Source organism: Gopherus evgoodei, chromosome 4 (assembly GCF_007399415.2).
Source record: "Gopherus evgoodei ecotype Sinaloan lineage chromosome 4, rGopEvg1_v1.p, whole genome shotgun sequence".
Classification (NCBI taxonomy): domain Eukaryota; kingdom Metazoa; phylum Chordata; order Testudines; family Testudinidae; genus Gopherus; species Gopherus evgoodei.
Window position 1 is genome coordinate 79,125,234 of NC_044325.1, and position 26,711 is coordinate 79,151,944.

At 44.7% G+C, this 26,711-nt stretch overlaps 1 protein-coding gene across 2 annotated transcripts in view; it reads right to left on the reverse strand.

Moving 5' to 3' along the window:
• The window catches only part of EXT2 (exostosin glycosyltransferase 2), a 103,950-nt gene extending 86,301 nt beyond the window's left edge, over positions 1-17,649 (reverse strand). For both annotated transcript variants that reach the window (XM_030559991.1, XM_030559992.1), the window contains exons 1-5: positions 17,517-17,649; positions 13,477-14,042; positions 13,208-13,297; positions 7,101-7,217; positions 2,384-2,579 (exon numbers count right to left, since the gene is read on the reverse strand). In XM_030559991.1, the coding sequence (XP_030415851.1) occupies positions 2,384-2,579; positions 7,101-7,217; positions 13,208-13,297; positions 13,477-14,012 (939 nt within the window). In that variant the 5' untranslated portion in view covers positions 14,013-14,042; positions 17,517-17,649. The remainder of the gene's footprint in view (positions 1-2,383; positions 2,580-7,100; positions 7,218-13,207; positions 13,298-13,476; positions 14,043-17,516) is intronic.
• Positions 17,650-26,711: the final 9,062 nt, after the last annotated feature.

The window sequence follows — 26,711 nt, forward strand, 5'->3', positions numbered from 1 at the left end:
GGATGAACTAACAGGGCTTTTCCATCCTGTGTTTTAGTGATCCCATGTCAGAAGTTTAATCCCTCGGGAAAGACAAAAGAATGACAAACTCTTTACAAATCTAACATCTTAATGGCTGACTATGATTATGATTAAGGCTATGATTATGTCACGGAGGTTGCAGAAATTACAGAATACATGACTTTCAGAGACCTCCATGATATTGGGGCACCGCAGCAGCTCAGCCACCGCCAGCAGCAGGGGACCCTCCCGCAGCAGCCCAGCTGTCATGGGCAGCGGTTCCTCCAGGGTCTCTGTCAATCTGACCTAGGGGAAAATTCTTTTCCAACACCAAATATGCCAATCAGTTAGACCATAAGCATGTGGGCAAGACCCACCCACCAGACACACAGGAAAGAATTCTCTGTATTAATTCAGAGCTTTTTCCATCTAGTGTCAAATCTCTCCCATTGGAGTATTTGCTAACAGTTGTCGTAGATGGGCCATGAGCCACTGTAGGCAACTTCATCATACTATCCCCTCCATAAGTTTATCCAGCGCAGTCTTGAAGCAAGTTGTTTTCTGCTCCCACAACTCGCCTTGGAAGGCTGGTCCAGAACTTCACTCTTCTGATGGTTAGAAACCTTTGTCTAATTTCGAGACTGAACTTGTTGACACAAGAACAAATGGATATAAGCTGGCAACCAACATTGACCCTTAACTTCAGTAACTCCTCTCCCTCTCTGGTGTTTATCCCACACTTGTATTTATAGAGTACAATAAGATCTCCCTTTGGCCTCCATTTTGTTAGGCTGAATGAACCAAGCTCCTTAAGACTCCTCTTGTAAGGTAGGTTCTCCATTCCTCTGTGATCCCAGTAGCCCTTCTCTGCACCTGTTCCAGTTTGAAGTCATCCTTCTTGAACATGGGTGACCAGAAATGCACACAGTATTCCAGATGAGGTGCCACCAGTGCATTGTACGATGGTACAATATTCATATGAGACGATCTATTCAGAGCATCCAGTTTGCTTTCTGAAGGGGACAGTTAAATATGAGAACTAGGAATTAAAAGTCTTGGCTGTCCCCTCATTTGCTTCCCAACAAAGCTGTGAAACCTACATTCATATCAGAACACTGATGAGCAGTTCTAAAAGCTCAGCCAAGAGAAGACTGCAAAACAGGATGCATTAGCAACAGAGCAGTCCAGGAGTCTGTTTAATAAAAGCAACAGTAAAGAGAGTGCAGGAAAGGATGTGCTGGGATCAAATCTCAGACTGCTTTGGGGAGGATGGAGGAAAAAGGAGCAAAATGCATTTTAAACACCTACTCGATAGATCACAGGGCAGCAGGTGGAAGACTGGGTAGGTCTGGGGGAATAAGAAAAGAGCCCCAGATGTGGACACACATGCTCATCTGCCCAGATAACCATTTTTCCTGTCTAGACAAAAGTTACTATAAATATATCTCCTTGTATCATTGCTGTTATCAGCCAGACATTCCAAAGGGAGATGCAGGGCTCTGCAAGGGAAAGTATTTTCACAATCTCTGCATGTGCCAGCTTTCGAGTTAAAAGTTATATATATCTATCCCCTCTCCTGCTATCCTTGAATGATACAGTCTTCATTAAAGAAGCAAAGTAAAGAGAAATCATTATTTTTCTGGATGAAGGTTTACAACTCAGAACATCCCCTCCCTTCCTCTCACCCTCCTCCACTTGGAATTTTAAACATCTTTCCTACAAAAAGTAACAGAACTGGAGGAAAAACAAGATGCACTGCAGAAAAACAAATTTATCATAACTTGTTGAAGTTCAATGATGGATTACATGCTAGTGGCCAGAGATGGAGTGCAAAGGAATATTCCCCAACTGGTCAAAGGTATAGTGTGGTGAAGCCAGCTATATGCTAAAGTACTTCTACTCTGTACTGGAGACTTGCCAGAAGACACAGGAGTCTGAGAAAGCTTATCTGGTTTTATCTTCATTGACACATCAAAAGCCCTCTAGAAGTTGGGCCAAGGCCATCAAACACATTTCACCTAGATGTTTCCATAGCTGCATGCTGTTAAATCTTCTCTCTCAGTTTGTCATGGGTACATAGGGCACTGTGCGAAATTGTTTTTCAAACACTAAACTGCACACCCCTTTAATCCCTGTATATCCCTTCAAGTTCATAACACACTTTTGGTCCTTCGAGTCCAGTGAAGATAACCGTAAATTAGAATATAATTTACTTTTAGGATACAACACTCTGTTTAATGTAATTGACTTTTTATTTTCAAATTCTTCCAGCAATTTAACTTAAAATTAAGGAAGCGTGCTATCTAAACTAAACAAAAACTCTTTGCTAAGCTAAGCTAAGCATCATTGGGTCTGTGGGGCTATGCAGGTTTAGCAGCCTTACCTGAAGCACCTGAGGGTAATCAAAGACCTGGTTCTTGTGGCAACGTTTACGAACAGAAGGAACTCCCTCTGACAGATTTGTGCATTTGTCCAGGATCAGCACAGACTCTCTGTTCTCAACCTGAAGAGCCTCCAAGTCAGAACGGTATTCCGGGTGAAGAGCCATTTGGGATGACAGGATGAAGTACCTACGAGGACTGAAAAGTGGAACCAAAGTGACCTGACATTTCCAGGAGTTTGCTCTCTAAAGATTCTGGAATTCATTTCTTTCTGTCTTGGCCCAGCGGAATCCAGATTTATTTACCTGCTGGACACACCTCAAAACTCACCTTTTTTTCTCCAACATTTGGAGACAGAACAGGATGAGAGTTGGAAGCAGTTATTAACTAACTGATATAGCATAATTAAGATTTGGCCAGATCTAATTATTATTGTATGGACAACAAGAAGTAGAGATAAGCTCCTCAAAGTGACATACAGATTATTGTAAATTTTAAGTCTTGAAAAGGGTGCCCAAAACCTTGGGATGGGCAACTCTTCATGTTACCTAAACTGAAACAAAAATAAATCTGCAACATGCTGAGAGAGCCTCTGATGCAAGACTATTACAGCATGCGTCCACTTGGTTATATTTTACACGATGTTAGTGTTTTATTGTAAAGCATCTAGAACACATTGGATGACTGATGCTACGTTCTTCTGCTTGTAGACATTTCAGTTAATTTTATATGGGTAAAAGGTGCTGACAGCCCTGGCACCCTATGTAGATCCACAGAATAGATACAGTAAGGGCAGTAGTTAGATAAGTTCGCCTCACTGACTCAGCCTTGTGCCTGTGTGTTATCCTGGAAGAACCACTTATAGGACAGAGGTCTGAGTTTAGCATCATTGCCCCATTCAGCCATTGACCTCTGCTGAGACTAACAAATTTATATTTATAATGTAAATTGCTAACATGCAAGATAAGTTATTTTAATATGAACATATTCAAAAATGTATTTTAACAGCTCAGGTCAAAAATGCAGGTATATAGTCTCAAGTTAGCTATTCATGTCTTTAAGCTGTGCAGCTCATTCATGCTGGAGTACAGCACACTGCACCGAAAACAGTACTAAAATTTATTCTGATCCTTCATTTAAAGATCAGCTAACACAGACTACTCTACTATGTGTGATGCAAGGAAATACACAGTATGTGCCTCCCCCCCGCCCCTGCTGCCAAGAACACTCAGGAAATATGAGGCCTCTATTTAAGATTCCAATTTCCCTCCACTTGATGGTTGTTGTTTTTTTTGCTTTTTTTTTTTAAATATAAGGCTCTAAAGCACACACATTATAAAGCTGAACTCTGCCCTACCCACCCTCCTTACCATCTCCACACCAGCAGTTTTGGCTACTCCAATTAGACAGTTGAGTTATATGGACTTTTTTTTATTTGTAATGCTATTTTTGTAACTTGCAGAGGCTTGCTGGAATATTTACTCCTGGCATCACTGAATTTATAATTCTGCTTTAGGCAACTAAACTATAAAGAAACTAAATCACAAACTCTAAATCCAGCTCTCTAAAGGAAACAAAAATAAAATTTACCTTACCAACCAGCACAGCTGTTGGTAAGTGCTAATAATTGCAATGGCCCGCCAGAAGTTGCACAAGGTTGTTCATTTTTATGCTTGAATCATTTAAGACCAAAATTCTGGCATAATATTGTCAACATCCCATGACAGCAAAACCCCATGATCCAAGTCTTGCTATAAATGGATGTAAAATCTTAATGTATACGAAGCCTGACAGTTTAGAATAATGGTATATAATTGTATCTACTGACCTATGATCAAATTCTGACCAGCCTTCTTTTGTCATTTTTTCCCCACTCCTACCACAAAAGAAAAATAAAATTCATGATGACCAATTGTTTTTAAAATTACATCAATGATTGGCCACCAGATGGCACTCTACCCAAGCGGTAGCCCACTAACTCTGCCAATAAGCAGTGTGCAATGGTACACGGTGGTTGCAAAATATTCACTAAATCAGCGACTGATGCACTTGCACTTGCTCCCAGATACTCATCTGTTCTCTCATGTACTGCAACCAGCCGTACCACCTGGCTGATCATGTGGACATGAACTATGAAGATGTCTGTACTAAAGAGAAACCATAGATGCTGAGGTCTACCGGATGAATTTTGTTTCCTACATATGAAGATGATGTTCTCTCCCTCTGTGCTTAAGGTAACAATTTATCAAATGCCAAATGGGATTCACTTAAGTGTCACTGTATTGTTCACACACATGAATATTTGAAGCAATGAGAAAAACCATGTACATCATTACCGCTCCAGATTGTCCTGCAATCATTTGTTTACCTTAGAGTTTCAGGTGACCTGAAATTCAAAATAATTCAGGTTTACAGCCCTCAAAAGACAATAGCAAAAACACTGACATCGTCAGCAGAAGAGATTATTGACATGTAAGGTAAACTTCTGATCTGAAGTTGGCAGCATCCCTTTAACCACTTGGGTGCTGCCTCAAGTACCCAGGGTACACAAGTTAAAAATGCATCATTGTTAGCATTGCACTATGTAGCAGATATTTCATATGTGAAGGACAACATTTGACAGGAAGTGATCATCACACAAAGGACTGAAAGTTTCTGGGTCATATTCATGGCTCCGTATCTGTTTTGCTGTGACATGTAAACAAGTCATTTAAGCTTAGTGGCTCAGTTTACTGATCTGTTAAATAGGAATAGTGACAGGCAAGGAAGGTCTCATTGTCAAGTGCTTTCAGCTGCTCAGGTAAAAAGGTATTATGAACACAATATTTTAAAAAAATAATCATAGATTAATAGATTTTAGGCCAAAAAGGACAGTTAAATCATCTACTCGGACCTTCTGTATATTACAGGCCAGAGGATTTCATCCAGTTACTCCTGTAATGAGCCCAATTTGTATTTGACTAAAATATATCTTCCAAAAAGGCAACCAGTCTTAATTTGGAGACATCAAGAGATGAAGAATCCATCGCTTTCCTTTGTTGTTTGTTCCAACAAGTTAATACCCTCACTTAAATGTGTGTGTTTTATTTATAATTTTAAACTGTCTGGCTTTAACTTCCAACCATTGGTTCTTGTTATGCCCTTCTCCACTAGATAAGGAGCCCATCAGTATCCAGTATTTTCTCCTCATGAAAGTACCCAAATATTAATCAACTATCTTGCTGATCTACTAAACAGATTGAGCTCTTTAAATAAGCCATTTTTTCTAGCCTTCTAATTATTTGTGTCTTTTATGCACCCTCACCCAGTTTTCAACATCTTTTTAAAATGTGGGCTACCAGAAATGGACACAGTATTCCAAATATCAGTCTGAACAATGCCATATAGAGAGGTAAAATCCCTCCCTATTCCTACTCATTATTCCCCTTACACACACCCAAGACTGTATTTCCCTTCCTTTTTCGCCACAGCATTGCAATGGGAGCTTATGTTGAATTGTTTGTCCACTAAATCCTGTTCAGAGCCACTGCTTTCCCGAGATAAAATCCCCCATTATGTATGTATGGCATACATTCTTTGTTCCTAGATGTATAACCTTGCATTTGGCTGTACGAAAACACTTTTTTTTAATGCTTACCAGGCAACCCATATTTCTCTGAATAACTGTCCCACCCTTAATATTTATCATTTCTCCAGTCTTCATGTCGCCTGAAAATTTTATCAACAACCATTATATGTTTTGAATCCCAGCACAACTCCACTAGAAACATGCCTATTTGAAGATGATCACCACTGCAATCTCCGGAGTGAGGCCAGCCATAAGCACTATGCTTCATTCCATGTATCATCTACATAGGTCTCAGCCAGCTACCAGTTAGGGAACATGACTATATTCTAACAGCAATCTTCCCCCACCATTTCCCAACACATAAGAACAGCCATACTGGGTCAGACCAAAGCTCCATCTAGCCCAGTATTCTGTTTTCCAACAGTGGCCAATGCCAGGTGCCCCAGAGGGAATGAACAGAACAGGTAATCATCGAGTGATCCATTTCCTGTTGCTCATTCCCAGCTTCTGGCAAACAGAGGCTAGGGACACCATCCCCGCCCATGATGGCTAATAGCCATTGATAGACCTATCATCCATGAATTTATCTTATTTTTTTTAACCCTGTTATAGTCTTGGCCTCCACAACATCCTCTCGCAAAGAGTTCCACAGGTTGACTGTGCATTGTGTGAAAAAATACTTCCTTTTGTTTTTTTAAACCTATTGCCTATTAATTTCATTTGTTGACCCCTAGTTTTGTGTTATGAGTAGTAAATAAAACTTCCTTATTTACTTTCTCCATACCAGTCATGATTTTATAGACCTCTATCATATCTCCCTCTGTCGTCTGTTTTCCAAGATGAAAAGTGCCAGTCTTATTCATCTCTCATACGGAAGCCATTCCATACCCCTAATCATTTTTGTTGCCCTTTTCTGAACCTTTTCCAATTACAATATATCTTTGAGACAGGGTGACCACACCTGCAGGCAGTATTCAAGATGTGGGCATACCATGGATTTATACACACAAACCTATCACACTTCCGCTATCACCATTTCTTACAAACCTGCCCAGTGCCGTAAGCAAGTCTGAAGTTATATCTAGATGCTAACACCACAGATTTAACAAGTTAGTGAATGCAACCAGTCCAATTCACCAAGATCAGCTTACCCTGGTCCCCTCTCTGGCAGCTCCACCTCTGCAGACAAAGGGCTGTAAACAGGAATACTGACATCGTAGCCTTGCCGATAGGTCCACGTGGAGAAGCCTCCTCCAGCCAACAGGGCTCTGAAAGCGTAAGGAAATGAAAAGATTGTGAATGAAGCATGTAGGATATTATGTTTAAATTCCGGGTCATGATACTTTGTCCTCATTCCTAGCATATCAGCTGGCTTTTCTGCTTTGAGGTGTCAGTGTCTGTAGTACTTTTATCAGTGGCTTTCCCATGAAGTTTTATCTTTATTTTAACTTACCCCAGCTGCAGTACAAAAGGGAACTGTGAATATTTCTTTAACATGCAGTTATACTGGCTCAGAACTAAGATATCAAACTCCCCCAAAGGACCAGCCTGCTCTGGGTGCCTCAGAATAGTTTTGATAATTCAAGCGGTGGAACTCTTTGAATCTTTACTGAGCCAGTGTCTCCACTGGTTTTTGGAGCATAGTGATGGTAGAGGTGGTCTATTTTGGATGAGATGGTCCTGATCACTTGTAGTCACTAATGATCCTGTTGTCATAGCTAAATTTCAGTTTGAGTAATTACATCCTAAATTCATTCTATCGGTCTAGCTCAACACCAAATTCTTCAGTTCCTGCCCTACTTCGCGTCTAATGTTGCTCTGAACTGTTAGAGGCAAGCTGCATTTCAGTTATAGGTGCAGTGATTTTTTGTATTTCTTAAAACACAAAGATTTTTCAGAATTGAAGGAACTATAAAATTGTTAACTATTATATTTCAGAATATACCACATAAAATAGTCAGTTTACTTAGATTTTACATTAAGGAAAATGCTATAAATGGCAAACAAACTGACAAAAGATAAACCATATGCTCTGAAATAAACCTCAGAGCAGATGAAGCTTGTAGTACAGTCTACTGAGAAACAGAAGAGTAATACAAGGTGGTTATCATAGAATAATGAAAATGTATGGCTGGACAGGACCTCAAGAGGTCATCCAGTCCAGCCCTCTGTGCCGAGAGAGGACCAAGTGTGCCTAAATCATTCCTGATAAGTGTTTGCAGAATCCCCATCACTGAAGATTTTTAAGAATAGGTTAGAAAACCTCCCTATATGTAGAGCCTTGCAAATCTGCAGATATCCACTTTATAGCCATGGATATCCACAGACCACATTTGCAGATGGATGCAGATCCAAATTTTACATCTAGAGCCCTGCAAATCAGCAGATATCTGCGGATCACATACAGATACAAATTTTGTACAGGGGAATTGCATCTTACGCGGGGGTTAGGTTGTGAAGTCAGTGCGTAAGGTGAAAATCGCGTATAGTCAAATGCTTATTGAGTGGAATGGTAGGCGGAATCACCCGCACTATAGGCACAGTATTTAAATTGTTATTTTTCTCGTTTGTTTTGTTGAGCTCGTATAGTTAAAATTGCATAAGTTAAATGCACCTATGATGCGACTCCATTGCATCTGTGTAGGGCTCTACCTATATGAAGATACAATGTACCCTCCCAATGGGAATGCCTTGACTGTCATGCAGATAGGGAAAGCCATAGATGGACTGTGTAGGGCAACCTTTTGCCGGACAGAAATGAAGAGCTCTAAGGACTGGAAAAGAACATGATGGAGAGAAAATAATGAATCTTTCATATTGCCAGCAGAAATTTGAACTCTAGTGTATTACACACTTGCTATTCCTGACTGCGCTTCTTTGAAACATGCTAGCAGAGAGAGACCACCTTTCAGTCCTCACTTCACCCTCAATGGCCAGGTGGCACAATGAATGCATTGCCCTAATTTAGGAAATCCCGGATTCAGCTTCTTTCACTCAGCCTTCCTGAACAGTTCATTACACCCAGTCATTCACTACAGAACGCTATACTTTAAATTGTCCTAAAGATACTGAGTCTGCTCAAATTACCGTATAAAGTAATTTACATTGTAGAAAAATATATTTTTCCAATGCCAGTTCCACCCATTTTCTGGCGAAAAGGAGCAGAACATGACATACCATTGTACTGGGCAGTACTGAAAGAATCCCGAGGAGCAGCACTCGTTGTCTGTAATGATTAAGATGATTATGGATAGTAGCCATATTGCCAGAGTTCACTAGCTAAGCAGGGATGTGTCTTGTCAGTACTTGAATGGGAGACATCCAGAAAATGCCAGGGTGTGACAGGAAGCAATACTGATGATTCATTAGGTGACTCTCTTGCTTGGAATTAGCACCGTACCAATTCCTTAGCATGATGTTTGAAGATGCTGTCTTTCACATTTGATTAAAACTAAGCTTGCAGATTACTCTCATAGACTCTAAATTATTTTTCATCAGAGTAAGGTGTCCCAGTCAGATTCCAATAAATAACTACTTTAATAACCTTGAAGTTTCTACAGGATGCGTCACTGCCTGTCCTAAACAGTAGTGTGGAGTTGTTCTGTGCTGTTAAAAAGCTACCACCCTTTACTCCAGATATGACTGCACTGCAGTGATGATGCAAGCAAAATATTTTTAGTTTGTGCTAAGGTGCTACAGAAACACAAGATATTTTGAACTTGCAGTTCTGTATAGGTGATCAAACCCAAACATATCAACACTAGCTAATTACACATTACAGAGAAAGAGGTTACTTGAGAACAGGATGAAAAATTTAAAAGGTACTAAGCCAGAGTGATTATTTTGGATTGCAATGCCCTACCTTCAGTGACTGTGTCAAATGTTGCTGTGACTATTTCCCACCCTTCACATTTCATGTTCCTTGTCTCATTCGCATTAATTCAATTGCAAGGCAAGGAATGAAAATTTGGATTTGGCTCACGTCTTACTCCTCTCGTGCTTTTACACCCAGGTTATTTTTATCCCTTCGTGAGAAAACTGCAACCAGATTGTTTTAATTGGATCTGCCGCATAACATGACAGCCTTGAGAAAGCAGGTGTGCATCACACAGATTTTTACCAAAATAAACCCACAGGAAGCAATACCAGTTAAATAACTCCACTCAGAGTTTCATCATACAGTGCAGTAAGAGAATCAAGGTATTAGCCTTTAGTACTGAAGACAAGCAGTCTTTAAATAGCATTGAACTAAAGATGAGTGAACATGTTCTCAGTTCCTTTCTCTTCCCTTCCACCCCACCCTAACCTCTTCCCAGTCAGAAAGTACAAAAAATTGTCTGCATTCCCCTTTGCTGTAAGTTTTCTTGTTCATGTCCAATATTTACTCTGGCGCATCACTAGTTTTCTCTCCCGTCCTGTAAACCCACCCTCCTAAACCTCAGTGCTGGGATGTAAATAGCGGTTAAAAAAAGTAACCATGTAACCAATTAAAAATTTATCAGTTAAACATTTAACCAGGGAACTAAGAGTGAAGGGGTGCTGTTGCACATCCACGTTTTATGCAGCCCCCCATCCCTCCCGACTGCCAGGCCCCAGAGCAGCAGTGGAGTCCTGGGCTCTAGCCAGCAGTGGAATTTAATTGTTAAGCAAAACTGGTAAGATTCATGCTTATCAGTTAATTGGTTAAGCTTTTACATCCCTAATCAGTGCTCAGCTCAACAGTTAATTCAAGAACCAACAGTAAGGAGGCAGGCTGCCTGCGGACTTGTTAGGTAGGGTTTCCTTCTATAGACTAGGTTTAGGTTTACCCCAAGAAAAAGTTCTGAATTGCCTTGTCTACCAGCTAATGGAAATCTTTCTTCATCTCTCTGATAGCAACCACTATATTACCTGATAGAAAATTCTTAGAGAGTCTGTTTTCCAAGCATTAAGGCTAGGCAGCTACATATTCTACAATACTGTCAGCAAAGCAGTTTCTGCACCAATTAAACATACTACTTAGTACTGACAACCCATGTTTCCATCTTCAAGGTCATGAAACCAAAAGCTTTCAAGTTGCCTTCTGGAAATCCTGATATTGGTTTTAAAGCGCTAACAAAACAAACAAAAAAACGAACTAGTGAGGTAACCTAGCTAAAAGTTTTCCAGCTAAAGGAATACCATAAAAGACATCACTACTCTCCTCTGCACATAAGGTCTTATTTTACGCAGATTAACGTTCAGCACTGAATCAACACAACATATTTGTCATATTTCAGGAACCTTACAACGTGCTGTTTTTGGGCCACATATCAGATTTGGTACATGCTAAAGAAATAAAGTAGACTCTTTGTGCAAGCTTCCCAGACAGCACCAATGTATACTTTAATGTTGACCTGCTGCACTCCTAGAAAGTCTAGTGCTATAGCCTTAGAGAGACTACTAATGCACTTCATTCTTGACCTTCAATTCTGTACAGCTAGTCTTGGTAGATTTGAACTGAGGTCTTCAAAAGTGAAAGCTTCATGTAATAACCCCTACCACTCAGGCTCTCTGAAGATATTCTGACTACAAACAAATGTGTCACTGATGGCAAGTTTTACCAAAATGGAGTCATGTTTTGTTACACAGAACTTCATAACTTTCTGTTGCAACAAAGCAGTTTCTTTCACTCGTCTGACCCTGTTCCCCCTGTAACTAATAGACCTCAGAGGATTCAGAACTACCTGACTTCTCCCAGTAGCATGCCATATGCTTAAAACAAACAACTACTGAAATAATATATTTGCTGTGTATGAAGCCCAAGACACACAAGGCCAATTTTAAATGGATACTTGATACAAAAGAGGTTAATAAAACAAAGTTGTGAAGCATATAGTAAACCTATTGCATTAATTCAACAGATCTATTCCTTTCATAGGTACACTTACTATTATATATTATGTACCAAAACAGAGCATTCTATTAAACAGAATGCAAATGAAATGAAAACCTCTCAAAATGACAGAATTTAAGAGAACACAAGTGTGAGAGAAGTTACATGTTTAACAAGTTTTAATGGTAAAAGAATTGCTTGACTGCCCTCTTCAGGTCAAATTTGTGTCAAAAGCACCTAACGTGTTTTGTTTTTTACCTTTACTGACATTAAACTGTAGTTGCAGTCAGAAACGTAACTCCAAAAAGTATAACGAACACAGCTGAGAAAAATCTGTTTTGAAATAAAAAACACAATCTGTTGCCTATGTTGCAAACAAACCAAGATCTAAAAATCCAGCCACATTCTCCCTCATATGCTATCATTGGTAGTAAAGATCCTGCAATCACATTTTGCTGATCATGTGGCAGAAGAGGTCCATCTTGTTCTCTAATAGTTATATTGGTTTTGTAAGGCCTACTGCATGTGGGTCAGTGAAGTAAAATTATTTACTTTTTTATGCTTAATATAGTTGGAAATTTCTTCCCTTTCCCATCTTTCCATCTAAAGGGTCTGTTCTTTATTATAGCTATATTCTTCGTACCTTAATTCCCTCTTTTCACCTTCCCAGAATGCCTGTAGAGAAACCTACCCTACAACTAACAATTAAGATAAGGGTTCAAAACTAGTAATTTTCTGGCAGGAATTTTCAAAATGCACAAGCCAGAGAAGGATAGCGAAAACCAACAGCGTTATAGTCAGCGATAAATTACTGGATCAGTGCAATTCCTGAAATCACACACACCAAAAAATCAAGCTCTGGTGTCAAAATCATTACATTCAATGTTGCGTCAGCTAGAAAAGCAATATTGTTTCTTTTGAATACAAAGCAGGAGCAGCCAAACTTTGCCCAGCAGAGGTAGCTAGAGAGGGAAGCTCAAGAATGGCTTCTAATTTGATTTAAATGGAACAGTCTGTCAGTCTTCATCTTCACTAAAATGTACCCTGTGGAGGCTACAGGTTTAAGCATCGAATGCTTCACCTTGATCAGAGGAGTCTAGCAGCTAGGATCAAGATGGAGCATTGACAGCTGCAATATTACCATGGGCCACACTCCCTGTGAATTTAAGGATGGGCTACATTGTAGAATGCCATGAGCAAACAGTTGTCCTCTCAACTTAAAGAAGCTAGACAGTCCATCTCCTATCAAAACAGGGTAAGACATACTCCACCTATGTAAGAGTCAGGAACTGTTTTGTATTTGTATTGGGACTACCAAGAGTCCTGAGCCCCACTTCCTCTTTAAAGACATTTTATCCTACACACTGCTCTCAAATGCACTCAAAGAAACTGCATAATGCCTACCTATCTCTGGGAACATCCAGTGCTGTGTTGTAGTCAGGTGGCCCCCCAGGCAGCATGTTGAACAGCAGGTGGTTTGTGCCTCGATCCCACCTAAAGAGAAGAAATAATTAAAGCCAGTTTGAGAGCTGTTCCCTGAGACATGGATGCCAGACTCTCCCAAATTCTGATCTCAGCTCTGACCAGGGCTCACTGTAGAACTTTTCCCATCACTAACCTTATCCTTTCCAGCTCTAACTTTATGATTCACAAAGGAAGGTTTCTGTAGGTACCTGGATAACTGTGCCAAGGCTTGAGCAGTTTCCTTGATGCGGAGCGTGTTCTGGTTCAGCACATCTATGGACGGCACAAAGAGGCAGGCCCGGTTGACATCATCTGTGTAGAAGTCACTGTCAGAGATAGCAGTCAGCAGCTCGTTGTACTCCCGAGAGATAGTGTTGCTAACCAGCATCCCATACTCATCCACATATTTCTTCAGTGAATAGATATAGACCTTAATCTTGTTTTTGGGGTTGAAGCCACAGCGATAGACATCAAAGCAGGTGTGCATCCTACAGCTGAGATCTCCCCGTTCTGGGATGGGGCTGTCAGGAGGAAGCTTGACTACAGGTACATCATGGACACTGCGCTTTTCCACTGTCCAATCACTGGATGACTCGATGGAGTGTGGCCAGAACTGGAACATACCCGTGGCAATAAGGCCAAGCAGAACAATGGAAAAGAGTGTGATGTAGTAGATGCGGTGCTTGGTCTTCATTCTTGGGATGAGGGCTGGACCCCGGGTGTTATATTTGGCTGACGCACACATAATGGAACTAGCCACTTCTTCCTCATGTGTCTAGAGGATGGGGAGACAAATGCACAAGGTAAGAATAGGGACAATTTTAAATGTGATAGAGAGACACAGGTATCACAAAGAACAGGAATGGAAGAACAGAAATATATTCAACTCCCTTTTGGGAAGGCTCCTTTGCCTCAGAGGACTGCACTGACATTCGTCAGATATTCAGGTCTTCCATTGGAATGTTAGGTGCTGGCTGCCCTCTGTATCAGGAATGACACTTGGAAGCACCAACACAAAAACAGTTACTTGCTGGGACCAACATCCTTATAAAATATTTCAGCCAAACTGTTAACAGCCACAATGTCAGAATAACAAATGGGTCAGAGATTTAAAAAAAAAAAAAAAAAGTCAGACATATAGGAAAAGTCATTATATAGGTCCCACCCAGTCCGTCTCCCAGAGAATGTTCCCAATGTATGTTTCCTAGTATTGTGTGCTCAAGGACTGGGAAAAAGCAGTTAAATGTACATTAAGTATATAAACTGCGGCAGCAGAGGAATCTCCAATGCCAAACTCAATCTCATTCAACTCAGATTAATGGGTATGTGTCACTGATACTCTTACTTGCCCAAAGCTGGGTATCATACTGGACTCGCAGTCAAGATGCAGTCACTAATCTAGCGCGGGTTGTAAAAAAAGTATACAGTAACCCTGCATAAACACCACCTGTCCATCCTGTGTGGACTAGAAAGATACTAATGTACTTTTTGTAAGAGCAGGTGATTGCCCTGGTGTCCTTGGCAAATGTGCTCTTTCATTCAAGTGCAGCATCAGCTGGTTCTCTCTCACCACTGAAGAGGCACTTCAGTAGTGCCATGTGTATATCCTTGTGAAATACTCTGGGATGAAAAGCATAATATAAAAAATTAACTGTAGCTGGGGACTGATAACATTTTCCAGGACTGATCATGTAGGTTAATTTTTGTGCTTTCAAAATTGTGGTTACTAAACAAAACCAACTCGTAAACTTAAGGGTGAAGGAACAGCAACTCAAGAGAGAGACATAATAACCAAACTGTCTGTTACATATATAGAGTGTTTTGGTTTTCGAGATCCAACATAGTTAGAACTCAAAACTTCTCACATTAAGGAAACTGATCATGGCTCCAACTTGTAAACTGTTCAGCAGCAAATTTTTGCAACATGTTATCAGTGCTTTGCTCCTCTACAGCAGTGATTCTCAAACTAGGACCGATGTTTGTTTAGGGAAAGCCTCCGGTGGGCTGGCTGGCTTGTTTACCTGCCCCATCCACAGGTTCGGCCAGTTGTGGCTCCCACTGGCCGCAATTCACCACTCCAGGCCAATGGGGGCTGCAGGAAGGGCGGCCAGCATGTCCCTCGGCCCGCACCACTTCCTGCAGCCCCCATTGGTCTGGAACGGTGAAACGCAGCCAGTGGGAGCCACGATTGGCCGAACCTGCGGACGCGGCAGGTAAACAAACCGGCCCGGCCCGCCAGGGGCTTTCCCTGAACAAGCACCCTAGTTTGAGAACCACTGCTTTAGAGCATGGCTGATATAATCATATATTCTTCCTTTTGTGGGAAAGTGTAGAGGGCAGTTTTTGAGAACTAAAAGAGAAATTTAATGGGAAAAATGTTAGCCAGACAGAAATTATACAAGAAACCACTACCACCAACATGAAGAAATTGAAGAGTATTTCAAAACAATAGTTTTACCAGAGAATGTTGGGACAGAGGTTGTTTGCAACTTGAATTGATAGCACTTATGTGGCACAGCAAGATGTTTTAGACACCACTTAAGAAGTTCTCAACTTTTAATGCTTCAAGTCAAACTAGGTTCACATTCTGATTTCAGTTAAATAGTTTTGCCAGCCTACTATTGAACATTCAGCAGATAAAAGACTGAAGTCATAGTGTAGCTAAGGAAAGAACAGGAATTTCACAGTATTACTGTCAGTATTATCGCCCAAGATCTTCTATGCTACTTCTACCTTTTAGTCAAATTATTCCCTCACTCCCCCCAGACATCGCTGGAATCATCTGATTTATCACAGACATCATACATTTGTGACAGGCACTTGAGTCACTGAGAAAGACTTTTTTTTCCCCTCAGTGTCAGTTTCAGACAAGGAACTATTTAATCATTTTTATATACTGCATAATTAGTCTCTAGAATGCACAGCCACCAGATAAAGGCAAAGTCCTTAAGAGACTTCAAAAAGGAAGTAGACATGTATAAGAATTAACATAGTTACATTAAAACCCCCTGAAAAAATGAAGAGGGAATATTAGCCTTTCTGCTTCAGGGCATCAAGGATAAAATATTAATGATTAGGAAGAAGCTTCCCTGATCAACAGGCTATCCCATAACCATCTATGAACAGACCCTTTAATTGAATTTCACTCACTCTAGACTTCCTAGAGATTACAGGGTTGCTTCTATCTTCCTCTGAAGCAAGTGGTACTTGTCACTACTAGATGGATACTAGTTTAGACAGACCTCTGGTCTGATTCAGCATCGTATCTCCCTCCCATGTTCCTAAAAACTATGAACCTTGAGTTGAGTGTGGGAATGCATGTGTGGAGAATTCTCAGATTACAATTCTATAAAATTACATTAGAACCCTTATCACTCAGGTTGTCAAAGAAGAGGCCTAGCACTAGCCTGGTTAGCCCAGAAAGCCTTTGTTAAAACAAAACTTCTCCACAAAAGCACTTGGTACCTCAAGACCCCCTACAGAGATGCATCCATTAAGAACAGTTGAGGGAGTGGAATGAAACTTCAGCAGTACTGAGAGACACTAACAGGAGAACTAAAAGTAAGTGAGTGATACGTCCTGCCCCCTGGGTGATTTCACCTGCATCTCAGAACACAAGATTTAAAATCAGTTTCAACCCATAGTATTAACAAAGGGTAAAATAAATGTGGTTTATAGCCCGCCCACATGTAATAAGAAAAAAAATTTAAATAGTAGGAAATATATAGAGGGTTGAACTAGATGGTCTCTTCCAACCCTAATATTCCATGATTCTATGGCTAGACAACTGCCCTACTTCAGTGCAAGTTTTCAGAGGAACACAGCACCTGAACAGCGAATCCTCCCCTCATGTGATTCCCAGTCAGTTTCTCCCGTATTCTGTCAGGCGCAGTCCGACCCTCCCAGACACAGAAATGTTGAGAGGGAGCAAGGGGCTGAACGCCTCGTGCTGGCGACGTGCTCCCCGAGCGTGTCCCCCCACCTGCCCACTGCAGCGCCCGCAGGATGCCTGCAAGGCCGCTGGACACATCCGTCACCACCCGCCCGCCCGCTCCCTGTGACACGCCCCCCCCAGCCCGGCCTCCCTGAGCAGCCCTCTGCCCCCCGCCCCCCTTCATACTCCCCGCCCGTAACCCCTTGTCCCTAACGGCGGCACCGGCACAGCCCCCCCTGCGGCTGCCAGGCCGCAAGTCTCAGCGCCCTCCGCAGAACCACCCGCCCCCAGCGCACCCCGGCCCCCCGGCCTCACCTCAGCCGGCAGCGGTGCAGGCTCACGGCCTCATGTCAGACCGAGCGGCCCCGTCCAGCAGCCGGGGGGCGAGGGGCGCTGAGCCGGCGTCCGGGGCAGTAGCCGGCGCAGAGCCACCCACCCCGCCGCCGGGCCAGGGCTCAGCGCGCATGCGCGGGAGGGAAGGTTCGACGCGCATGACAGCTCCTAGCACAGAGACCCAGCGTCTGCAAGCTGCGGCGGGTCGGCGCGCATGCGCAGTAAAAGTAGCTCGCTGGCCCGTGGAGGGGAAGCAACTGACTCTGCGGCTGCCCGCGCCTACTCCAGGAGCGGGGGGGTTGGCCCCGACATACCGCAGACCGGCTGCGCTTGGGTTGGACATCGCGGGGTGGCGCTGTCTGCCAGCAGTTCTGTATGGAGTAAGAGCTGGGGGACAGGGATGGCGCCAGCAGAGATCGGGGGCTAGGGAGTTGCCAACCCTCCAGATTTGGCATGGAGTCTGCAGGAATTAAAGATTAATCTTTAATTAAAGATTATGTCATGTGATTAAATCTCCAGGAATACATCCAACCAAACTGGCAACTCGACAGGATGACCAGGTGTCCACTTTCAGCTGGATGTAAGGGTCCCTGGCAGCTCCAGTTAGCACTGCCGATCAGACTTTTAATGGCCCGGTCGGCGTTGCTGCAGATATGGTGACCAGATGTCCCGGTAAAATTGGGACTGTCCCAATATTTAACCCTTTGTCCTGCATCCCGATCAATGTACGATTGAGACACTATTTGTCCCGCTATTAAGGTAACGAGGTGAGCGGGAGCACCCACAGGGAAAAATTGCAGCCCCTCCTTGTCCCCCTTTGCCCCCAGTGCACTGTGTCCCTGTTCCTCTCCCCCCCCCCCCAGCACTTCCTGCCACCTAACAGCTGTTTGGTGGCACTTAGCACTTTCCAGGAGGAAGCGGAGCTGTGGCGCACTCGGGAGGACATGGAGACGAGGCAGAGCAGGGGCGGGGACTTGGGGGAAGAGGGTGGAATGGGGGCAGGGTGAGGGCAGTGCAGGGGTGGGAAGAGGCAGGGGGCGGGCGAGCATCCATCTGGCAAAGGGGAAGTCAGCACTGTAGGGGTGAGTGGCGGGGGGGTAAAGAGGCGGGGAGGTGAGCAGTGGGTTGGGGATTGAAGAGGGACACAACAAGCCAGTGACAGGTCAGGGGATGAGGACGGGTGCGGTGGGGAGGGGTACTGAGCAGGGAAGGGTCAAGACCTGGGGCAGAGTGGAGGCGGAGCATGGGAGGAGTAGGGGTGGACTGTAGGCAGGGCTGATGGCACCTCAGTGTGTCCCAATATTTTAGTGTGGTGATCTGGTCACCCTAGCTGCGAGGCTAAAACAGGCTAGTCCCTACCTATCCTGGAGCATCATGCTGCGCCCCAGAAGTGGCCAGCAGGTCCAGCCACAGGGCTCCATGTGCTGCCCCCCCACCCCCAGCACCAGCACTATACTCCCATTGGCCGGGAACCATCAAATAGGAGCTGTGGGGGTGGTGACTCCAAATCCCTCAGCCCCACTCCTCTGCCTGGAGCCCCCTCCTGCACTCCAAACCCCTCATCCCCAGCCCCACCCCAAAGGCTGCACCCCCAGCCAGAGGCCTCACCCCCTTCCACATTCCAAATCCTTGCCCCAGCCCAGAACCCCGTCCTGCACCCTGAACGTCTCATTTCTGGCCCCACTCCAGAGCCCACACCCCCATTTAGAGCCCTCACCCACTCCCACACCCCAACCCTCTACCCCAGCCCAGTGAAAGTGATTGAGGGTGGGGAAGAATGAGCCACTGAGGGAGGGGGAATGTAGTGAGTGGGAGGGGGTGCCTCGGGGAAGGAGAAGGGCAGGGGTTGGGGCTAGGGTATTCAACTTTGTGCCAATAGAAAGTTAGCAACTCTACAACCCTAGGAATGGCGGCTGGTGGTGGCAGCAGGGATGGGTACGTGGCTGGTGATGGGGGTGGGGATCAAGGGCATGGTTGGTGGTGGAGGCAGGGATCAGGGGCACAACTGGTTAGGTGGGATTGGGAGCCTTGCTGGTGAGAGGGATCGGGGCATGGGTGGTGGTGGGGATCGAAGGCATGGCTGGTGGAGGTTGAGGATATGGCTGGTGGGGGATCGATTGTGGGCATGGCTGGTGAGGGTAGTGCGGTTCGGGGGGCACTGCTGGTCCTAGCTGTGGAGAGGATGGTGTGGCTGGTGTTGTCCAGGGCAAGAGTTAGGAAGACTCTATTGGTGCCACCTACTTCAGGCTGTTTAAGACAGCCGGCATAGCTCCAGTTCCACAGGGGACCCCACAGCTACACGTCCAAAATCATTTCCAAGTTCTGTGGTACACTATCAAGTTAAGTCACACCATTAGGAGAGGATCATGTCCTGACATGATGACATCATGTTACATCAGGGGTTGATGACATTGCAATGGAATGACATCTTTGACATGAGGCCACAGGCCTGTGGCATGCAGGTGTAAGATGTAACTGAGTTGTGTAATCAGGTGATAACATTGCAATGCACTATGATAACATTCTGGCTCAGTGTTGTGTTCCATCACATTGTTATTTATTTTCCACAAGGTACCAGTATTATACATATGGCCACGATCATTAATATGGTTTCTGGGACTCTGGTTGGGTGATCTTCAGTATTAAAAGCTCAAGCCCCTCTCACTAGAGCAAAAGGAGTAACTCCTTTAGCTGTAAGTAAGAAACAGTCTGTAATACACATTGGAGAGTAGTGCATATCTGATTACACACACTAAGCTGGTGCACCTCACTAGGCATCACGTGCAAGAAGAAAAAGATAGAATGATACCTACAAAAAACTTGACAGTGGTGTGCTGAGACCACAGCCTATCATGCTGATCAATATTGTCTTATTATTTCCTTGTACACACCCATCTGTCTTTCAGTATCCATCTGTTAGTCTCTTGTCTTAAACTTAGATGGTAAACCCATTAGGGCAGGGATTGTCTTTGTTCTGTATTTGTACAGCACCTAGCACAAGGGAGTTCTGGTCCATGTCTGGGGTACTACAATAATATCAATAATTATGTCCCACTCCAAAAAAGTCACATGGAGTGTGAAGAAACAGCATTACCACATAATACTCAGATCACAACAGCCATGCTTGTGCCATATACAGAACTGAGAAAAGTGGAAAACCCCAGAAATGGGAGACATTAATCCTATTATAAGTTTCACCTGCATTTTGTGCTTCCAGTGCAGCTGCAAGCCTATTCATGTGCCACCAGAGATGGTATGAAAGGAATTTCCTATCTTCAAGCTGCAACAATTCAAAATCCCATTTCCTCTTTTCCCCTTGGGCATCTTTCCCTTCACTTGGAGTGCAAAACCTGGAGCCAGGAAAGCTACATTCTCTTAGGAAGGGGATTCATTTCTTCAGCAGCACTTGCATCCTGCAATCATTTCCTCATCTGCCACTGACATAGGGAGCAAGAAACCAAGGGAACTGAACTGACTAGTGTAGAAGCTCTAAGTAGTTTGTTTTCATTTCTAGCTTCTTTAGAAGCTTCCACCAAGTCTCCTCAAGTACTTCAATTTATAGTGCAAAGAGCCAAACCCCACAAGTGACAAATACCAAGATCTACTTTGAATGTTGAGGGATTCCTTAGCTCTAAGGGTTTGGCTACACTGGAGAGTCGCAGCGCTGGTGGTGGCTTTACCGCGCTGCAACTAACACACCATCCGCACTTGCAAGGCACATCCAGCGCTGTATCTCCCTGGATACAGCACTAGCTGTACTCTACCTCTGCCTGGGGAATAACGACTGCAGTGCTGGTGATGCAGTGCTGCTCTGCCAGTGTGGCCACCAAAAGCGCTGTTATTGCCCTCCAGAGGTATTCGGAAGTATCCCAGAATGCCTGTTCAGCCACTCTGCTCATCAGTTCGAATCTACTGCCCTGGCCTCAGGTGACCCACCCTTTAAATGCCCTGGGAATTTTAAAAATCCCCTTCCTGTTTGCTCAGCCAGGTGTGGAGTGCAATCAGTGAATCTTTCCAGGTGACCATGCCTCCATGCGCCAAACGAGCCCCAGCTTGGAGCAATGGCGAGTTGATGGACCTCATCAGTGTTTTGGGGGAGGAAGCTGTGCAGTCCCAGCTGCACTCCAGCCGTAGGAATTACGATACTTATGGGCAGATATCAAGGATATGATGGAAAGGGGCCATGACCGGGACGCGCTGCAGTGCAGGGTTAAAGTGAAGGAGCTGTGGAGTGCCTATTGCAAAGCCCGCGAGGGAAACCGCCGCTCCAGCGCTGCTCCCACGACCTGCCGTTTTTACAAGGAGCTTGACACGATACTTAGAGGTGACCCCATTGCCAATCCGACGACCACGATGGACACTTCGGGGGGGGAGGAGAAGGGAGAGGGGGGGAGATGGAGGGAGGGGAGGAAACCGAGAGTGAAGGTACTGGGGGGAGACACCCTGAAGTTCCAGGAAGCATGCAGCCAGGAGCTCTTCTCAAGCCAGGATGAAGGTAGCCAGTCGCAGCAGCCAGTACTTGGTGAAGGACAAGCAGAAGAGCGGGTTCCTGGTAAGCGAGTTGTATTTTCAGGATGGAAATGTTTCGGGAGAGGAGGGAGGGTTAGAACTGCATGCATGCGTGCCTAGATGTGGAATAGCCCATTGATGTGGTCTATCACATCGCTGTAATCGGCGTCGGTAATCTCTTCAAAAGTTTCAGCCAGAGCATGGGCAATGCACTTGCACAAGTTTATTGGGAGAGCCACTCTGGTCCTTGTCCCAGTCAGGCTAACGCGTCCACGCCACTGTGCCGCGAGGGGTGGGGGGACCTTTCCTGCACACAGGCAAGCTGCATAGGGGCCAGGGCGGAATCCACATTGCTGTAGAAGACCCTCCTGCTCTTCCCAGGTGACCCGCAGCAGCGAGATATCTTGCAGCATCAACTCCTGTTGAAATGATGGGAGACTGTTCAGTGCAGATGCCCCCTGCAGCTGTTTGCTTTCCCCAACGCACAGAAACCCCAGTACAGCCCAGAAGCAATCAATCAGTCCCCCTTACTCACCATTTCAAGGCTCCTATGGGTTATGTGCGCTCTCTTTGGCATGGGAAAATTATGATATTGTGAAGACAGTAAACTCCTTCACTGCGTGGGAATAACTGTCTGAGATATAAACAATGCTGCCTCTGTTAACTGTTGCCTTTTTTGCCTTTCTACAAGCAACCTTGACTTCTTGGATGCCCATATTATCAACAGCTGAAAGACGCCAAAACCTCCGGAAGAAGCCACGAAAAAGCAAAGATGACCTGCTGCAAGCAGTTATGGATTACTCTGCCAGAGAGAGTCAAAAACTGCAGGACTGGAGGAAAAAGGAAAGCAGGATCCGTCAGAGAAACGCAGCAGCCAGGAAGAAAAGCACAAAGCAGCTGATAAGCATCCTGGCGCGCCAAGCGGACTCTATCCAGGCGCTCGTAGACATTCAGGCAGAGCACTATCATGCCACACCCTCCCTCCCCCGTGCCAAAGCTCTTTCACTTGTGCCCCAATGTCAGCTCAAAACCTCCTTCCCCAGCATCCAGGTTCTTACCACCATCACCAGCTGCCTCCAACACCTGTACATTCACCAACCAGCCCTGAGAACTACGACCCTTACCCTCTGCACTCAACCCCCATCACCATGCAGCATATTAATCCTGAAGTGCAGCAGGCATTGCACAGCGCTCCAGACATGACATATTCAAACCTGTGACTGTACAGTTCCCCACCACACCCCCCATGCCCTTTTAGGTTCCCAAAATGTTGTGTGTCTGTCAGTAAAGTTATTTTCTTTTCAATAAATGAATTCTTGGCTTTGAAAACAGTCTTTATTATTGCAGAAAGTAAAAAGATACCTTAGCCCAGGAAAGAAACAGGCACTGCAAATCAGCTTAGGAAAAACAGATTCCTACTAACGTAACCACTGCACTTCACTCCCGTGCAAGGCACCAAACATTACTGTTGGTTTCCAGCCTCAAATTCCACCCTAAAGGCATCCCTAATCCTTGAAGCCCTGTGTTGGGCCTCTCTAGTAGCCCTGCTCTCTGGCTATGCAAATTCAGCCTCCAGGCGTTGAACCTCAGAGGTCCATGCCTGACTGAATGTTTCAGCCTTCCCTTCACAAATATTATGGAGGGTACAGCACCAGGATATAACCACAGGGATGCTGCTTTCCGATTAACATACTTGGATGCTAGGTGGGGTGGTGCCAGAATAGGAATATGCGTCCCTTCTATCGCCCCTCCACAGTTAGGGAAACCCATTTGTGCAAAGCCATCCACAAGATCCTGCACGCTCCCCAGAGTCATGATTCTTCTTAGCAGGATGCGATTAATGGCCCTGCAAACTTGCATCAAAACGATCCCAATGGTTGACTTTCCCACTCCAAACTGGTTCCCGACCGATCGGTAGCTGTCTGGAGTTGCCAGCTTCCAGATTGCAATAGCCACCCGCTTCTCCACCAGCACCGCAGCTCTCAATCTCGTGTCCTTGCACTATAGGGTGGGAGCAAGCTCCTCACACAGTCCCAGGAAAGTGGCTTTTCTCATCCGAAAGTTCTGCAGCCACTGCTCGTCATCCCAGACTTCCATTATGATGTGATCCCACCACCCAGTGCTTGTTTCCCAAGTCCAAAAGCGGCGTTCCACGGTGCTGAGCATTTCCGTGAATGCCAGCAGCAATTCCGTGTCGTAAGCGGCAGGCATCTCGCTATCATTGTCAGACTCCTCATCACTTTGGATCATAAGGAATAGCTCAACTGCCAAACGTGATGTGCTGGCAAGACTCATCAGCATACTCCTCAGCAATTTGGGCTCCATTTCCCACAGAAATCATGCTGCACAGAAACCGTTGAGAGAGTCAAGATGGTGCCAAACATGGACAGAAAAACAGAGATTGCTGGGATGTGAAGCGATGCATCACAGGGCATTGGGGCGGGAAGCAGAATGACCTACACCCTCCGCCCCCTTCCCACAACCCACGGCGCCAAAATGGGACGAGGTGCTCTGTGGGATAGCTGCCCATAATGCACCACTCCCAACAGCACCGCAAATGCTGCAAATGTGGCCACTCTGCAGCACTGGTAGCTGTCAGTGTGGCCACACTGCAGTGCTTTTCCTACACAGCTGTACGAAGACAGCTGTAACTCCCAGCCCTGCACACCTGCAAGTGTAGCCAAGGCCTAAGTGACCTTTGTGCTGCTGTGCCAGATTATTAAGGACCCTGAGACTGAAGCCTTCTGCACAGAATAAATCTAGCACAGGCAGCAACCATGCAAGCCTTTCCCACACAAACCACTCCCTTCTCATTGTGATTTACCCCTGGCCCAGAGGGACTAGCCCTGAAAGGGGAGTTCAGGAATATGTTTTTTAAACTGAAATGTACAATGTGCTTTCATTTTTCCAGATACTGCCTCCCTGTCTCTTTTGTACATTTTCATTTGGTTTCATTCTTTGCTCATATTCCTGGCTAACTAGTAGGAAGGGACTGATGGTGAAAGAAGGATTTTCTCAATTTCTTACTGTAACAACCACTCTCAGCACATCTGAACTACTGCAAATGCCAAAGCATCCTGTATTTGATGCATGGATTCTGCACGGCTGGCAATGCTGCCATTTTTCAGAGCTGAGTGAAGGGCTTCCAAATGGGGCTAGGCCACAATGTTGACCATGTAGCCAACTGTGGAGAGAGCCACACACAGAGTGAGGATGGCTGGAACAGCTGTCTATGTTTACTAACTGGGGAGGGCTGCACCAGATACTGGGTCACTTCTGCAAAATTGTATCATCTCATCAACCCCCACCCACTAAGGCTCAGGCAACCACTCCTGTTGGGCACTCTCCCTTCCGTCTCCCCCAACTCCATCCACCCTCACTTCCTGTCTTTCTATCCCACGTATTGGTCTTTCCAGCCTCTCTCTTTCCCCTCCAGCAGTGTTAGAAGCCAAACAGGTCTTAGTCATTGTTGCCTTTGTAATGGCTGGGGGCAGCTTCTACATCCATCTGATCATCATGTGCTGCTGCTCTCCTCTCCCAAGCATGACCCAAGCCAACTACTCCAGTTTAGGATTTTGCTGCAGGCTGCACTGCTTCCTTCACGTGGTGAGAGCTCCTTTCCCTAGGTGGTGAGACTGGGTCTTTGACTGTAATACTGCTGAATTCAGCCACTCCACCTATACTGAAAAGGGAAATGACATTATGAGGCAGCTAGATGTTGGCTGCACAGGAGTAGAGATGGCTGTGCAAAGATGTATAATGACATTGTTTATTTCCATCTGGGGTTGGAAGTCCTGGCATCTGTCTTAGTGGGAGCAGTCAGACTTAAGGCAAGAGTGAAAAGCCTGAACTGGGCCAAAACCAATTAAATGAAATCTCACTGTGAATTTAAAACTGAAATATCAATGGGAGTGTGCTACGGGCAAGACAGAGCAATGAGCACCCCTAGTGAAGTAAGAGATTGATCATAGCCAACAAGCCATCCTGGATTCTCAGTGAGGCACACTACCCATTAACATCATCATTCTACTTAACCCACCTGCCTAGCTGCTCAGAAACCGTAGTGATAGGCAATGCCCAGACTGGAGAGATTAGACAGCTGTCCATTACCATGGTATCTACATGTCACTTCTAAGTATTCCAACAGCACAGTGATGGGTCCCATATGATAACTCAGATGGACAGACCCTTCCTCCCCTTCCCCCACCTCCACAAACAAGATCAGGAGACAATGTGACATAATTAAAATCTAACTAAAACAATTCTTGTAAAATATAAAACCCTTTTTTAACATTTCAAATGGATAAAACCAAATGGATATGTATGCGAGCAACAGGTGATTCTACACACAAAGGAGGAAAAGGGATTGCGGGTATGGGGACCAGTAATAAGTCTGAGGGCAGAAGAGGTCAGCATAGAAAAAATAAGAAATATTTTTTAAAAGTTTGAGAGCTCTTTCAACAGTGGAGTGAGATAGACAGACATAGATTGAGGGTGGAACAAACTCTGAATCATAGGGCAAAGGGCACCTCTCCTAACATCCCAAAGTGGGGGTAGGGGGAGGAATTGCTAAAAGTTTGCAGGTGTCAGAGCACAGATCCGTGTTGGGATAAGGCTCAAAGGATGAGGATTTTGAAAGAATGATTATTGTTATTTATTTACTTGTAA